Source organism: Macrotis lagotis, chromosome X (assembly GCF_037893015.1).
Source record: "Macrotis lagotis isolate mMagLag1 chromosome X, bilby.v1.9.chrom.fasta, whole genome shotgun sequence".
NCBI lineage: Eukaryota > Metazoa > Chordata > Mammalia > Peramelemorphia > Peramelidae > Macrotis > Macrotis lagotis.
Window position 1 is genome coordinate 571680317 of NC_133666.1, and position 15717 is coordinate 571696033.

The 15717-nt window shown below is 30.4% G+C and overlaps 1 protein-coding gene across 1 annotated transcript in view; it reads right to left on the reverse strand.

Annotated features, from left to right (window-relative positions):
- CSMD3 (CUB and Sushi multiple domains 3) overlaps positions 1-15717 on the reverse strand; it is a 639662-nt gene that overhangs the window by 453994 nt on the left and 169951 nt on the right. Inside the window, exons 11-12 of the mRNA XM_074202120.1 lie at positions 6477-6668; positions 1356-1482 (exon numbers count right to left, since the gene is read on the reverse strand). Of these exons, the coding sequence (XP_074058221.1) occupies positions 1356-1482; positions 6477-6668 (319 nt within the window). The remainder of the gene's footprint in view (positions 1-1355; positions 1483-6476; positions 6669-15717) is intronic.

Below are 15717 nucleotides of genomic sequence, written 5' to 3' on the forward strand. Positions count from 1 at the left end.
GTAATTTTCAATAAGGCAAATGTAAAATGTTATAGGTTACAGTGATGGAGGCTTAGAAAGCATAGACATATGGTTCTGTGAGAAAAAATTTTAAATTCTTAGATCATTTTCTTGTATACTCTAGTAATCAGTTATTGATTTCTTACTTAACCTGGGAAAAAGATAATTTGATCACCTGAAATCTCATCATCCTATTAATTAATTCAGTTTTTGCTACATTACTTGAAAAACAACCTTAGTTGGTTATAAATTGATTAGAGGTTTAGAGCTTCCTTGGGACCTAAACTTTCCAGATAATGCTTCATTTTCCATCAGCACCTCTATTTTCTCCCTTTGTCCTTCTCTTATGCCATTTCAGTTTCGTTTTATGTGTTATCTTCCTAAATTAGATTGATTGTAAGCTCCTTGAGGGTAGTGACTTTTCCTTAGCAAATATGTAACAATGGGTTCTTAATTAATGGTTATTTAATTAAATAGAAACAAAACTTGAGGATTCTATTTCCTTAAATACTCCATTTTATTTGCTAATTGGACCTAAAAACAGTCTTCTGAGACAAACTGATGAATTCAATTAGAAACAATACATATTCACATAAGGTAGATTTTATAATAATATAATTTAATCCCTTTGCTTCTTTGCTTTTGGATTGTAGCAGCCCAAAGCTCAGATCAAAATGAAAGAAAATGGATTCCCCATCATTCCCCCTCCCTTTTTAGTTTCTTATTTTCTTCAGTGTACTTTTATTAGTATACAGGTCATGAAAATACTTTATAAACATTTTTTTTGTCGTGAAGAAAATTGTAGATTTATTTATCTTTAATTTTCCTTCTCTTAATTTTTCAATTAACAAAAGCTATTTTCACTTCCCCACCTGCTTTGTGGGAAAGGGTAAGGGGAGAAAACCAAAACCTTTGTCATGAGTAGGCATATTCAAACAAAAAAAAAATCTGCTTGTTGTCCATGTCTACTAAAATGTTTTATTCTACTTTTCCCCATATAAAGTATACAGTCCGTTCTGTACATTTCTTTGTGTACATTCAGTGATTCTGAAAGAATCAATTAGGAACAAAAGACATTTCTATACCACCAAGATGAAGTAGAAGTTTGTGAAATTAGTAAACTGATCAGAATATAGGATATTGGACTAGTAGTTATGGGACTTGAATTCTAGTTCCAGTTTTATTAATCACTAAAACAGAACAGAGACCTTAAAACATCCTATGAATATCAGTTACTAATACTTAACATCTTTTTTCATATTTTAAATTAGGCTGAGCTAGATGGGGATCTGGAAAATTGAGATATTTAAATCCTCACCAGCAATAACAATGATTTCAGAATTAAAAAAGAGTACCTAACAATGTTTCCTGGATCCACCTCAATCATCCACATGCACCTCAGATTATTGTCATAAGGAAAGGGATAGCCAGGAGATAAGATTCTCCCTGATGATTCTCCTTTAAAACGACCTCCACATTCAGCTGATAAAAAACAAGTTGAATAAAATTATAATTTGATGTTGATTTTAACAAAGTCAAATGTTAACTTTCTAGAGTTTTCTAAAAATGAAAATCTAGACACAAAATTAGATAAGAAAAGGTTATAAAATTATTTACAGAAAATAAATTAATGCTTTATAAAATGGCATATATTTAAATTTACTTCTTTTGTACACGAGTGACCTAGATTAAAATAATCAAAACATTAATTAAAAGGATTAAAAATGGTAAAACTCAAAATGAAGATTATATTAATAATAAAATGAAACTCATGGGAAATTTTTTAAAAGACATTGAAAGTTATAGATCAAATTAGATATATGAATATTCAATAGAGAAAAAAGGAGAAAGAAGAAGAGAATAAAAGGCAAGAAAACTAAGATGAAGAAAATGGAAGAAAACAGGGATAAAGAAAGGAATGGATAAGTTATTTCTTATTGTTTAGTCTCAAGATGAAAAAATCAACATTGCCATCCTTCAAAAATATCTTTATAGGTCATTTACATTTTTAGAATACACATAATAGCTTTGATTTTTCATTCTATTTCAAATTTAACTTAGTTTGAACTTAATATTGCCTGTAATAGTTACTCATAAAATATATTACCTATAAATTTATTATTATATATGAAATAGTGTTATTTTTGTGAAACTAGTAAAAATTATGCTTGTAAATTTTAATGACATTAGGATTTCATATTTGGATGAACATCATCTCTAGTATTATTCATGAGTATTTCCCCCTTTTATAATAATATCAGAAATACATATTTAGAACTGCTTCCACTTTTAAATTGTAAAAATTAATATTACTTTCCACATTTGAAGGGAATGAAATGAAAATGTTATAGTTGAATCACAAATCACAGAACCAATGCAAATACTGTAATGGATTACAGCTGCATTGACATAATTACTAACTTCATCATTAAGTCACTTCTCTTGTAAAAGTAACAAAACTTTCTCATTTGAAAACATAGAAAAAGTTTGATCTAAGTTTTTAAATGATTTCTGAATTTTTCAGTTCCAAGACCCTCCATGATTTTCCATGTCTTTTTTATTGTGTCAAGATATAAAATCAAGAACAAGAGAACAGTGTCTTAGATGATGCCAGAAATTGGGCCTGTGATTTTGAGTTCTAGTTTTCTTCAAAAAACTTTGCAGACTCATATATAACTCTACAAATTATTAATTCATTTTTCCTCCTATATTTTTGTACTTATATTTGCACACTGAATGAGAATTAATGCAACTTTATTATGAATTAATACAGACAAGATAAAATTTCCCAGTGTTCCCCAATATTCAAAATCTTGACAAAATATTTGATTAAAAAAAGTCATAAAAAGATAATCTTATCGCAAAATGTCTAAAACTTTAAAAATAGCTTATAAATATTTAATTATTTTATTTAACTCTACAATTACCTAGGATCAAATACTGGTAGTTTGGATGATTTAAAAAGATCAAAAGTAAATGAAACCCCAAAATTATTTACTATGTTAGCCCTTATGTTAAAGTAATAATAATTTCCCATTATATTTCACATTCATTACTTTTTCCCATTCTTTTGCCCTCAATAACGTTTTATCAATGATTTATTTGAACTGAGTTTTCCCTTAAAGGTAAAAAATATTTTGAAAATGTATACGGTATTTATTAATTCATTTGCAATTTTAAATTCAAATATGAGTATTATGCTTTTTTAAAAATTTCAAATAATTATTTTAAAATAAAACAGATTAAAAAATCAAAAAAGTAATAAAGAAGTGTAGGAAAAAAGAAAGTAGATTGAATGAAAACTGAAAATGAAAAGCTAAAGACAGTAGCTGAGAAAGGTATTATAAGGTGATGATGTTTACAGTAGTAAACCATATCCAATATTTTATATATATAAAATCTTTCATTATCATGAACATAATCACCATCATCACTGTGTTTCTTGCCACCAGCTTACTCACTTGTCATCAAGCCTAACAACTGTATAACTTTTTCCCAGAAAATTAAAAATCCATCTTTTTATTTTGGAGTTGTCAGAAAATGAAAATAAAATACACTTTATCATTTCAAATGTAATTCCAAATCTACTCCCTATTACATATATGATTTAAAAACAGCTGAACTTTCAAAATAGTTTCTGTCCTTGTGTATATATCCTTAGAGTGGAAAAATAGGAGATATCTGGATTTATAATATTTTTAAAAATTCCTATCTTTTTAAGTACTGTGATTGATATTTAAGTAAATCAATGCAATTCATTATTTCTGCTCTTCCAATTTTAAAATACTATCACATACAATACTTTTTTTCCAATAACATATATTGCATTAACTTGAAAACATAAAATAAAACAAGGTATTCAGTTTTTTTTTTTTATGTAAGCAATGCCAGGGGATCAATTAGTGATTTTACACAGGATTTCATTGTAACTGCCTTGCTTTGGCATTTAATCCCAAGTCTGATTGTAGGTGCCATTAGATCAATCATTCTAAAATATAGGTATCAGAAAAGAATTATTGAAGTCACACACTATGTTGGCAACATTTTTGTTTCTAGTATTAATATTCAAATAGATTTTTAAATGTCTATTCCATAACATAAAAAATTCTATCCTCAAGTAGTGTAAAGTCTCTAATAGATATTAAAGCTATAAAATTAATTTTAAAATAAGTATTGGGATGATAATGCAGGCAGAGTATAAGACTGGAAATCAATGAACCTAGGTTTGGATTTCAACTCAGAAATTCTGTGTGATGATGAAGTCATTTGACTTTTGAAAGTCTTTGTTCTTGTATGTATAAAATTAAATAAGGATAGGGACTGTGAAACAATAATAGCAATTTTAACTGATGATGATGATGATGATGATGATATAATAGACAAGCAGTGCTTTCACTGATATAGAGAACTACATGAAGAGAAAAACTCTTCTTTCATTGCAGCTTGGCTCCTTTCCAGCAACTTATACAGATTGCTTCGTAGAGAACTAATAATGTAGTTGACTTGCCCAAGCTTATACAGACTATTTGGGACACAGGTGGGACTTCAACCAAAGTTGTCCTGGTACCAAGGCCAGATTTCTATCTACTATGCTATGTTACCTTTAATAGAGAGTAAAATAGACTGGGGAATAATAATAGCAACACTAATATCATTTTCCCAAAATTTGGGGGGGTTTTAGAGGAAAACATTTCTATATGGTTATAATTTATAATTATTATTGTTTCAAATTTGTATTCAAATAGAGATTCCTGAATGTCTATCTCACTTTATTGTAACTGGAGAATTCTGTCTTTTTTTCCCATTGATCTGAAGAATAGTTTTCCATTAAGAATTGGCATTTTGAAAAAAAAAAGAATTGGCATTTTGGTTTAGATATCTTCCCCAAAACTATTTATCAAGCACAGAAGATGGACTTGTTTGGTGCAGGGCATGGGAACTGTGATGATAATTGGGCTATTAGAGGTAGAAATGATGCCTTTAGAGTTATGCTTTTGGACTTTAGCATATTTATAAATATTTTTAGGGCATGTCATACTCTAATATTACTTTAAAAAAGTTAAAAACAATATTTTCTACTGAGATTAACTTCTTATCAAAAGTGAATAAAAAATAAAAGAAAAAAGGAAAATAATAAAATCTAAAATAAAATAATAATCATGGAGAGTCCCCCAAAAGCAAAACAAAATAAAAAAACAAAAATGAACCAAGAAGAGGTTAACTGTGCTCCCCTCTTTTCAATTTATTGAGAGAGGGAGAAGAAATCTGTAGAGGTTTCCACTGGCATTATTTATTATATCATCATCATCATTATTGTCATCAGATAGTAATTATCTGTTATTTATAGTATTAGTCATAGTAGAAGAAGTAATGGTAGCAATTAGTATTTATATATGGCATTTAAAGTTTTGCAAAGTATTTTCTTTATCTTATCTAATTTGGCCCTTATAACAAATTTGTGATTTAGGTACTGTAATATTCCCCATATGGATGGAAAAACTGAGACTCACAGAGGTTAAATGGTTTGCTCAATTTCACAGAGGTAATAAATATATGAATTGAGATTTTAATCTAAGTGCTCCTGTTTCTAAATCTAATAGTCTATCCATTAGTTTCCCATTGATATTAAAGAAAAGGAATGTTTGTTAATAGATGGTTTGAATTAAATGACTGAGGAGTTTCTCTCATTCCCTGTACTTTCAATCAGACTTTTTAAAATAATTCTGCATGAACGTTCAACTCTTGAAAACATTTTGCTATTAACTCTTAACAGTAATATGCACTATACCCATAGCTTAACAAAGAATCTAATCTTTCTTTGATTCCACTGAGGGACTAAATAAATTCAGCAATCCACATGTGAATGGCCTTTGATCACAAAATAGTCACTATAAAATAATAGATACATATTAACTGTATTTCCCCATGTATAAGACACACCTCAAACATATGGAATGTATACTATAGATATATATCTATGAAGGTATGATTTATTTTAGCTACATTGTAAGATTACAATGCAGAACTGTTTATAATGTGGATACAACCTGAATTGAGAAATAACCACACATTTATATGTCTATAGTTTTATAAAACAGGATAATTAAACTAATATTTGTAAATACTTTTGAAGGATATTTGTCATCCAATCTATCAACATTTAAAAAAATAAAGATTTAAAAACATTTTCTACTATTGTTAATTGATTATCAAAACTGAACCAAGAAGAGATAAACTGCATTCCATTTCTTCAATACTTAAAATTCAAATTACAACAAATTATACTTAACAAATGATAATCAATTATAAATGGTACCAATAATGCTAACCATTAACCAATGCACTTTTGAAAAACAAAAAAATGAAATTAATTACTTCTGTTATCTGTGGAAATGACTATTCATGTATGAAAAAAAGACAGAGAAACATGAGAAATAACCCCAGAGCAAAATATTGCAATAAAAATACTCTTTTACCAATACATGATGGCAGGGGGTAATCCCATGCTCTTCTTTCTCCTGTCATGCACTTTAAAAGGCTACTTCCATGGAGGGTGTAACCAGGGTTGCATCCATAAATGATGGTGCTACCAGCAAAGTGTCCTTGGTCACTGATCTTGTATCCAAATTGTGGCACACCAGGATCCTCACAATGTGAAAGTTCAAAACCTATGAGAAGAATGGAAGATAATTAAAGGCAATACCAAAAACAAACATTTTAAAGATAACAAAAAAATCATTTTTTCCTTTTCATCACCTTTAAAAATTGAAATAAATACACTATTATCTTTATACATTTTATACTTTCCAATTTTTTTTTCTGTACAAAATGAAAGGTATACTCTTATTTTTTATAAAGAACGAGCATTTTGTGTACAGCATGGAACTTGTTGAAAGACTGTTTCGGTCTATGAGAAAACATACCCATAAGCATGGTGGTCATTCTAATAATAGTTTATCCAGTCTAAGTTGCAGTTAAAGTTCTTTCCATTTCACATCATTTATAATTATCCTTAAGTTCTGAGAAACATAATTTTGGGCAATTTTTAATTAATTTCCTTTTTTATATATATATTACTAAGGGAAAATTACAGAATTTGAGGATCATCAATCTAGAGCTGGAAGAGACTTCAGAGGTCCCTTAGTCTCTGATTTCAAAGAGGGAACTGAGGCACAAGAAAGCTCAATTATGTTGCCAAGATCATGAATATAGAATGTAGTCATAGATTAAGTACATCTTTTAATAGTCTCTATTATGATCAAGTATTTATCTTGAAAACGATTGAAGGTTTAGGAAAGAAGCAAAACACTATGGTAGGTGGGAGGCAGGGAGAATCACTGCATGCATTACCCCCAGTTTGAAACTTGAATCTGTCCCTGATTTTTAAAACTTCAACAAAACATTGTTAAATTTACATAGAGACTGAAGAATTTAGAAAATACATCAATAAAGAGCACACTTTAAGGTCTGTGACGAATTTTACAAAATCTCACTTGACCTTCAAAAAAACCTTGAGAGATAAGAGCTAATATTACTATTATTACCATTTTACATGTGAGAAAGTCAGGCTAACAGAGAGAGGTCAAGTACCATGCCCAGTTACCAATTGTTAAGTGTCTGAAGCAAGATAACATCCCAAGCAGCCTTGATTTTAAGTCTTCCATTTTATATACTAATGAAAAGATAATGTTTTGAATTCAAGTGTTGATCATGTGAATTTCAGTACATGATACCCTGTGATTCTAAGTAAATTACTTCATTTTTCTAAGCCTTAATTTAAAGTAAAATTACATTAATAGCCCTAAACCACTTTAGATCACAAGATGGTTGTTAGGAAAACATTATATTGATATTAATTAGAAAAGGGAACTTAAGCCAAAGAAATAAAGAAAATTGGTAGCAAAATTAAGAATATTATTTGCACATCTTCACATACAAAAAATTTCAAAGGCAGCCTAGAGAAGCAGAGATCATTGAGTTAGAAAACTAGGGACTGAATCATGGCTCTAATATTAATATCCCTAGGACAGTAATCAAGACTGTTAAATCAAGACTGAGTCCTAGATTTCCTTCTCTATTAATGCAACTAATTATACTTAAACTATCTCTCTTACGGGGTGATTCAATGAAATTCAACAAATATTATGATGTTACTATTATGTGCAAGATATAAAATAATCCTTGTCTTCAAAGAAGTTTGCTAGGATAATACAATATAAACTCAGATAAGAGAAGATGTGAAGTAATTTGAGGAGGGAGCAATAACTTTAGAGATCAGAAAAATCTTCAAAGGAAAAGAATAAAATAATTCTGAAAGAGAAAAAAATGAGAGTGTATTTCAGGTAGAATAATTTGTGTGGATGTTGTTTGTTGCATTGCCTCAACTAACTGAGACTTCTTAAAGACTTTAGCTTTAAAAAGTCAAGGTCTTCCACTACATCCAGGGTCATCTCTACAGTCTTCCTGGGGTGTATCTTGCTACTGGACCCAGATGGTTCCAGAGGAGAAAGTGAAACTTGGTGATTTTGCACAGTCCTTCTCTCTTAAATCTAATTTACTTGCATGTCATGGCATCACCTCCATGATACCTTGGTCCTTTTCGAGGAGGGACAAACAACTTCTGTGACCTGGCCAGATGAGCCACTTCTTTATCTCTCTCCCTCCTTCCCTTCCTCCTTTCCTTCCTTTCCTTCCTTTTCCCTCCACTCCCCTCCACTCTCTTCCCTTTCTCTTCCCTTTCCTTTCCTTCCCTTTCCTTCCCTTTCCTTCCCTTCCCTCTGTCCAGATAGGGCATACTTTACCTATAGACGCTTTGCCAAATGAAAGTTAATTTTTATCTCTGAAATCTCACAAGAAGTCTGGGCTTGTGTGCTAGATTTCTTTCTGGACAAAGCCTTAAACTCAAATCTCTCTGACTCATTGATTGGCCAACTACAGGTTTCTGGTCAAGTCCTATTAGTCTTTGTTTGAAACCTGAATGACTCTGAATTAATGTAAATAGAAATTCTTTCTCTTTGGGTCAGAAACCCTGAGGGTCTGTGAGGATTTAGTGAGGAAGAGATAGGAAGGTACTGAATACTTTTGATCTACAGAAAGACCAAGTCATACTTAAGTTTTAGGTAGAGGATATTGGCAGCTGTGTGGAGAGTGGATTAGAGAAGGGCAAATTAAGGAGCATTTATAATAGTATAAACAAAAAATAATTTAATTATTCCAAGAAACAGTCATTGAATATTTACTATTTTCCATACACTACATTAGGTACAGGAGATAGAAAGACAAAACTGAAATAGTCTCTGCCCCAGAGGAATTTATTACATTCTGCAATGAGAAAACAACAAATAAGTAGATAAATTGGTGACAAGCTATCTTTAGAGTAACTGAAGGGGGAAACTAATAAGTGAAAGATTAAGGAAAGGCCTCTTTTTGGAAATGGCACAAAATTAGGGGCTTCAAGAAGTGAGAGTATCTGAAGGATTGATATTTGGAAGATTACTTGGATATTTTTTGCAAGGTGTCAGAAGGCAGAACTAGCAGTGGTTGCAAGTTGCAGAGACAAACTTAAGCTTTATAATCTTAATAATTGAAACAGTCCAAAAATGAAAATGTGCTTTTTCTGAGAGAGCAATCTCTTCTTCATTTGAGGTTTTCAAGGGAAGGGAGGTAGGGCAGGGTCAGGGGATTGGGGGGAGCCAGGTACTGTACTGAACACTCTACAAATATGAGTTCATTTGATCTCCACAAAAGTGCCATTATTAACCACATTTTACATTTGAGGAAGCTGAGTCAAACTATTGTTAAGTGACTTTCTTAGGTCATATGGTAAGTTATCTTAAGTCAGTTGGAAGTCAGATCTTCCTGGCTCCAGAATGTCTTCTATCCATTTTGTCACATGACGAAGCCGAATAACCACTAATCACACTGTTGTAAATGGAATTCTTGATCAGATACAAATTGAACTAGATGGTTTCAAGCTTGCTTTAAAACCCTTGGATTTTGTAATTCTACAGTTCTATCTGTCACATACATAATAAGACAAACTGTATATGGCTTTAGATTTGGGAGCTTCAGAGTGCCAACAATAACAATGACAACAATAACACATGCATATAGAGCAAACCTTTTGTCAAAACTTAAATTCTAAAAATTTACTGTAATTTGTACTATTTTATCCAAGATAGACTGAGGGTACCATTAATATATAATAGAGTTATTTCTAGTATAATGAGGCAAAAACTGCTAGACTACTTTTTTAAAGGGAGTTGAAAGTAATATAACATACATAGTATTGATTAGAAGGCAAAATTAGCCCAGTAACCCTGGTGATGGGGGGTAAATTAGAGGGGATATTTCTATCTTTAAGTGAAATATTTTTACTAAAATTAGGAAATGTTGAGAATAGACATAGTTCTGCAAATAATATTGGCATTCATAACCCCCTAATTTCAAACATTGTTAATGTCAAAGAAATGCATCCAAGTATCAATTATTCAATATGTGTGTGTGTGTTTGTGTGTGTGTGTGTGTGTGTAACAAAAAGAGAATTAGATTAGTATTCTCCTAAAAGGTTGAAGACACAATTCTTTTTAAATCCATTACTCATAAGTTTTCCTATTATGATGTACCCTCTCTCTAAAAAATCACATTTGCATTGATTTTACTACATTGCCTTCAACATAATAGTTTCACATCATTTAAAAGGGAATAACTTTTAATTTTTAAAATATATATGACATATATACACATACAAAATATATAATATATGGAGAGACAAAATAAAGCTAAAAAAAATCTAGGTCTTTTTTTTTTTTAACAGTCACCCTTTCAACATTCAACAGTTAACAATATCCTTCAACATTTTGTATGTTATGTGAATTTTGCTGGGAGTTGCTTTTAATGAGGTAGAAAAATTAATTAGTCTTTATAAATTAAGAAAATATAGAATACTTTAAATAATGAATGAAAATGTATATATGCAATGAATTAAACTATAAAAGTACAACAAAGTTTAAATCATTTCGATGGAATTATTATTGATTTTTATAATTACTCAGGGACAACTTTATCTTCATATACAATTTCAGTAAAACCTCAATCTGGCAATCAATAAAGATTTTTATGAAAAATCAAATGTACTACAAACACATTTACTATTCATTGTAGAGTTTGATGCATTGAGGAGATGAGTGTCTAGAACACAAAATAAACTGTTAAATTATGAAGTGCTTTCATGCATTAGCAAAAAAAATAAGCTTATTTCTACTATATTTTGGCATGCTAATATAAATCAGATACTCAAACTGCAATTCTTTTCTTTTTATTTACATTGTATTTTTCACTTAATTTTTCCCTTAAAATTAAAAATACAAAGTTTTAAAATTCAAAATGCATTAAGTGAAAATAAAGAAAAATAGAATTCCATCTCAACCAACTTTTCTAATTAGTAATTAAAAGAAAACATTTTTTTTCCTCTGATAGCAGTATCAAATAATTGTACTCCTCAGTGAATTTTATATTTAAATATATAAGTATTTGATAAATTTATCATGTATATATAGCATTATGTATCATGCATTATAATAGGCAAAAAGGATTAAAAAGGCAAAAAAAAATTGTCCTGATCCTCAAAAAGTTTACAATTCAAAGAATATAAAACCACAACAATAACACACACATATAGAGCAACAAAAGATATAGATAATAATATATATAGCTACAAAAGAAATTATCATACAAATATAGCCACAAAAGAAATAGATAACAATGCTAATTAGCATTGATCTAAACCTTTAATATTTCTAAAGTGCTATGCCCATATTAATTAATTTGGTCCTTATAATAATATTGTGATGAAGTTACAATTATCTTCACTTAACAAATAAGAAAATAGACCAAAAGAGGATAAGAGCCTTCCCCAGGAACACACAGTAGATCTGTAGAAGAATTCAAACTCAGTACTTTCTGAGTCCATGTCTCATTCTAAATCTTATACCATCTAACTTCTCATTTAATAGCTACTATAATAACACTCTTTTAAAAGTTTTGCACAGTGTTTTACATATATTATCTAATTATATCCTCAAAATAACCTGGGGAGTTAGATGCTATTATCACCTCCAATTTCCAGATGAGGAAACTGAGGCAGATATCTGTCAAGTGGCTTGTTTAAGTTCACAAAGCTAATGTCAGAACATGGATATGAACTCAAATCTTCTTGAATCCAAGTGCAATGTTCTAAAACCATAAAAGGCTAAATGAATTGTTTAATGTCCCCCTGAAAGAAAGTGGCAAAGATCAGATTCGAACCAGGTCTCACAGCTCCCGATTCAACTATAGAATTACCTTTCACATGCTTTCAATCTATGCTACTTTTGCATTTCTGAATACTATTAAATAACAAAATATAAATAAAAAACTTGAATGCAATTTAAGAATTTTTCTATTTGAATAATTTAGACAAACTATATTTTTACTATTTCTTGAAATAATCAGCATATTAATATTTAAAAAGTCAGCTTGATGGACTGCCATCCAGAGGTTTCCTATTGCTTTCAAGATCAAATATAAAATCATTTATCTAGTTTTTAATGTTTTCCATAACCTGGACACTTCTTGTCTTTCTAGCCTTTTGGATCTTTCTCCTCCTCTCTGTGTTATGTTCCACTACATTTTCCTCCTTGAAGTTCCCTAAATAAAACAATGCATTTTCCAAATTTATGCATTTTAATGGCAGGTCATCTTTCCTGCAATACTTTTATCTTCCTACATCTTCTCCAGTACTTGCCTTTCCTGTGTCCTTCAGGTCCAAGAGAAAAACTCACCTTCTGCAAGAAACCCTATGTTCTATTTTTTCTCTGAAAATAACTCTAATTAATTATATATATATATATATATATATATATATGTATATATACATATATATATGTGTGTGTGTGTGTGTGTGTGTGTGTCTGTGTGTGTGTGTGTCTGTGTGTGTGTGTGTGTGTGTGTGTGTGTGTATAGTTTATTTATAATTGTTTTCATGTTCTATCCCCCATTTAATTATGGGTTTCTTGAAGTCAGGGTTTGTTTTTGCCATCTTTGTATTTGACTCATTTAGTAGGTAATTAATAAATGCTTATTTGCTTGACTTGACTTTCTGTTTTTGAGATCCAAGATGAAATTAGTTCTTTGGATTGTATTTTTTATCCTTCTTACTGTGAATGCTTGACATCAAAACTCTAGGTCCTCACATTAACATTTTTCTTGCTATATCTCTTTCATCCTGTCATTCTGTGATTGATTTATTTTTCAGTTCATTCAGGTTTAACTTAATAACTATTGAATCTTATTTACTTCAGTTCAATCTTTATACTATTAGTATCTTTTAGAATCCCAGTGTTGTTATTCCCTTCCAGGTTTATATCACTTGCAAATCTGATGAACATGCCATGCTATTTGATAAATATGTTGTACAGAACTGAGCTTTCTTTGGATAAAAAAAAAGATTCAATTACAAAAGTGAAGCAGATTCTGTAGTGATAGAATTCACAAAAGAAACAGAAACATAATTTCAAAAATATATCGTAAAGAGAAAGAAAAGTAACAAAAATAGGGAAATAAGGAAGAAAGGAAAAAGAAAGAAAGGTAATAAAAGGTAGGCAGTGGTCAGAATCAAAACAGGTTTTTGAGGATGGACAGGATAAAAAGAAAGAAGCATGAACAGAAGAAAATAGGATGGAGGGAAAGGCACAATAAATAATCATAACTGTGAATGTTATGGTATAAATTCACCCATAAAAATGGAAGCAGATAGAAAAATAGATTTAAAACTATAACTCAACCAAAGCTTGTTTACCAAAAAAATGCTCTTGTAAAAGAAAGATCTACAAAGATTTAAAATCAGGGTCTAGAACAAAATCTATTACCTTTCAACTGAAGTTAAAAAAGGTAGAGATATAATAGTGATCTCAAACTAAAGCAACCTAACTAAAAGAGATAAGCAGAGAAATTACATTTTGCTAAAAAACGCCACACTCAATGAAGTAATATCAATACTAGACATACATGCCCCAAAAACACAGAGTTCAAATTCTTTAAGGAAAGTTTAGATTAGTTATGCAAGAAAGTAGACAAAAAAACTTACATTAATAAAGGACTTTAACTTTCCCTTCTCAGAATTAGATACGTCTAACCATAAAACAAATAAGAAAAAAGTAAAGGAGTTGAAGAGAATTTTAGAAAGTTAGATGTGACAGACCACTCCAAACAAGGTCTGAATCCTGAAAAAACCAGGGAAAAGGACAGGAAGGGGTTAGGAACAAACCACTGTTAAGTCGGAACCTAGACATAAAAGAGGAATCAAACCTCTGCAAAGGCAAGACCTAGACTCCATAGGCAACATCTTGGCCAACAACAAACTAGGGATAAAACCCCAGCCCCAGCATAAAAAGTTTGGATCTATACTTACTATACTCTAGGAGCAGAGATAAAACTACAAAGATGAACAAAAAAGCTAAAAGAGTGCATATTACAGAAAAAAAACATTTTACAAACAAAGACTATAACAATGTCATGTCGGAAGAAGAAATCAGTGAAAAATCACTCACAGGGCATGTTTCAAAACACACTACGAATTAGTCTCAAATCCAAAAGTTCATAGAAGAACTTTAAAAAGAATTTTAAAAAACAAAGAAGAGAGGAAGAAGAAAAATAGAAAAAAAAACCAAATGGGATTCATGCAAGAAAATGATGAAAAATTGACCAGAAAATTCAACAAAGGAAAAAAGGGACCACAAAATGTAATTGAAGAAAATAAAACCCTAAAAATAAGACTTGAAGAAATAGAAATCAATGAATCTATGAGACTATAAGATTCCATCAAACAAAATTAAAAGGGTGAAAGAACTGAATAAAACAGAAAGTACCTTTTATGAAAAACAAACAACCTAGAAAAAAGATCCAGGAGAGATAATGCAAGAATCATTGAGCTACTAGAAAGCCTTGATTAAAAAAAGAACCTGGAAAACATCATGCAGGAAATTATTAGGGAAAACTGTCCAAAACTGCTAGAACAAGAATGCAAAATAACCATTGAAAGAATACACAAACCCCCTCCAAAAAAGACCCCAGGATAAAAAGTTCAAGGACTGTTATAGCCAAATTCCAGAACTCTAAAATAAAGGAGAGGATACAGAAAGAAGCAAAAAGAAAATAATTTAAATATAAAGGAAACACAATCAGACTCACATGAAATCAGCCTCAATGTTGAAGGACCTGGAGACCTGGAATACCATATATTGGAGGGCAAAAGACCTGGGATTACAAACCTGAATTTATTTCCAAAATTTCCTGACACAAAGATCAGAATTGAACAGAGAATTCAATTGCTAAATACATGATTCAAGAGTTGCATAATAAAGGTAAATGAAAAGGTAAATGAGAAAGGTAAATGATAGTCAAGATCTTCAAATTGTCTACAACCCCAAAAGAAAAGATATAACACTTCTAATTCTTGAGGACTTTACTTCTCTTAGGGTAATTAAAGGATCAAATATAATTGAAGATATTGGACTAAAAGATATATAGTTCAGTCTTGGCTCTCCATTGAAGACGTCCAAGATGACATGACTATGTATCAGACAAAAAGCTCTGAAGAAAAGCAGGGGTGTTAACTCTAAACTTAAGTGTCTCATTTTACTTTGACCCACTTTAATTCTACTGTGCTAACAAAGCTTA